This window comes from Bison bison, unplaced genomic scaffold (assembly GCF_000754665.1).
Source record: "Bison bison bison isolate TAMUID 2011002044 unplaced genomic scaffold, Bison_UMD1.0 scf7180017458669, whole genome shotgun sequence".
Taxonomy (NCBI): Eukaryota; Metazoa; Chordata; class Mammalia; order Artiodactyla; family Bovidae; genus Bison; species Bison bison.
The window spans coordinates 22860-24222 of NW_011371851.1; the positions used below are offsets into that span (position 1 = coordinate 22860).

Genomic DNA, 1363 nt, shown 5'->3' on the forward strand with positions numbered 1-1363 from the left:
GACTACATAAAGTCTTTATTTAAAGTTCTTTAGTGAAAATAAAAACTAAAATAAACCTAACAAAAACTAATGAAAACCATTAACAACTTAAAAACAAAACCACTCTGAAAAAGTATGTGTAATCAAACAAAGGATTAATGTCCTTTATATATAAAGAGCTTACTAATGATCAAGAAAAAGGATAATAGCAAAAGGAAAATTAGGGCAAAAGATATGAACAGGGTATTAATAAAACAAAAAAGCCAATAAACATATAAAACATTCATGTACATATATTACTCAGAAAGTTAACAAAAGAAAATCCCTTTTTTCACCTACCAAAATGACAAATATCTGTAAAATAATAGTCAGCATCAGCATGATTTGGAAAACTGATATATTACTCTTGTAGATGTGATTAAATCACTTTCATTCAGAGAAAAATGTATGCTTATTAAGAGGGGAAAAAATGACTCTCCACTTTAAAAAATAAATCCTACAATGATATTAAATTTTATGAGAAGCCTACAATGTTGATAACTGTATCTTGAGTCACTGCTAAGGACACAGTAAGCTGGTTACCTTGAAGACAGCTTGCACCCCTGGAGGAGATAGGCATTCAGATTCCCAGTTGCCGCAAGTAACAGCCCCAGGTATGGAGGGGAAGGCTTCATTGGCCTAGAAGAAAACTCGGGATGGAACTGGACACCAACAAAATAGGGGTGATCTGAAATGAGAATAATTATAATGCAATTGAAGCTGATAAATCTGACAACCATCCTTAAAATCTTATGTTTAAATAAGAAAACTCATTAAATGGTAAGATTTAACTTGTTACCTATATCATAGCCAGATATTTTCATGATCCAACTTGGTAGTAGAATTTCAAATTGTAAAACACATCTCACTAACAAGAGATTCAGCATTTTATTTGTGGAAAGTATTAGATCGAGCAAAGTTAAGCAAAAGTTTTTGAATGGGAAGATGATCTGCTATCTAGGCCCTTCCAAGACTTGCAATGGTTCTATTTCCATGGGTGGGGTCCAGGGCAGGCTACCCCAAAGTATGTCTCAATGACATACTGATTATTTTGAATTAAAATTACTTAAGATTGAGCTGATGTAAGAGGGACACTTTGACACACACTCCACCCAGTCTCCCTAAAAGCAGGAAATAAACCTCTCATGGAAAGGTACACTCTCAACATATGGAGGTGGAAGGACATCCTTATCACTAGAGACACGGAATCTGGGCAGAGAAGCCTATATAAACACATTTTGTGACTTCTTTAATTTACTAGCCAAGCTCAAATTTCATTTAGATTCTTCACTAATTAAGCACTCAAAGCCTAAGTTTCTTTGTCCTGTTAATTCCTCATATATTT

General features: G+C 33.8%; 1 protein-coding gene across 3 annotated transcripts in view; it reads right to left on the bottom strand.

Annotated features, from left to right (window-relative positions):
* Window positions 1-1363, bottom strand: part of LOC104990487 (CTP synthase 2-like) — a 27568-nt gene that overhangs the window by 17879 nt on the left and 8326 nt on the right. For all 3 annotated transcript variants that reach the window (XR_825590.1, XM_010842990.1, XM_010844014.1), the window contains exon 2: window positions 562-706. Coding sequence is in view for 2 of the 3 variants with exons in the window: in XM_010842990.1 (XP_010841292.1) it covers window positions 562-706 (145 nt within the window). In the remaining variant the exon portion in view is untranslated. The remainder of the gene's footprint in view (window positions 1-561; window positions 707-1363) is intronic.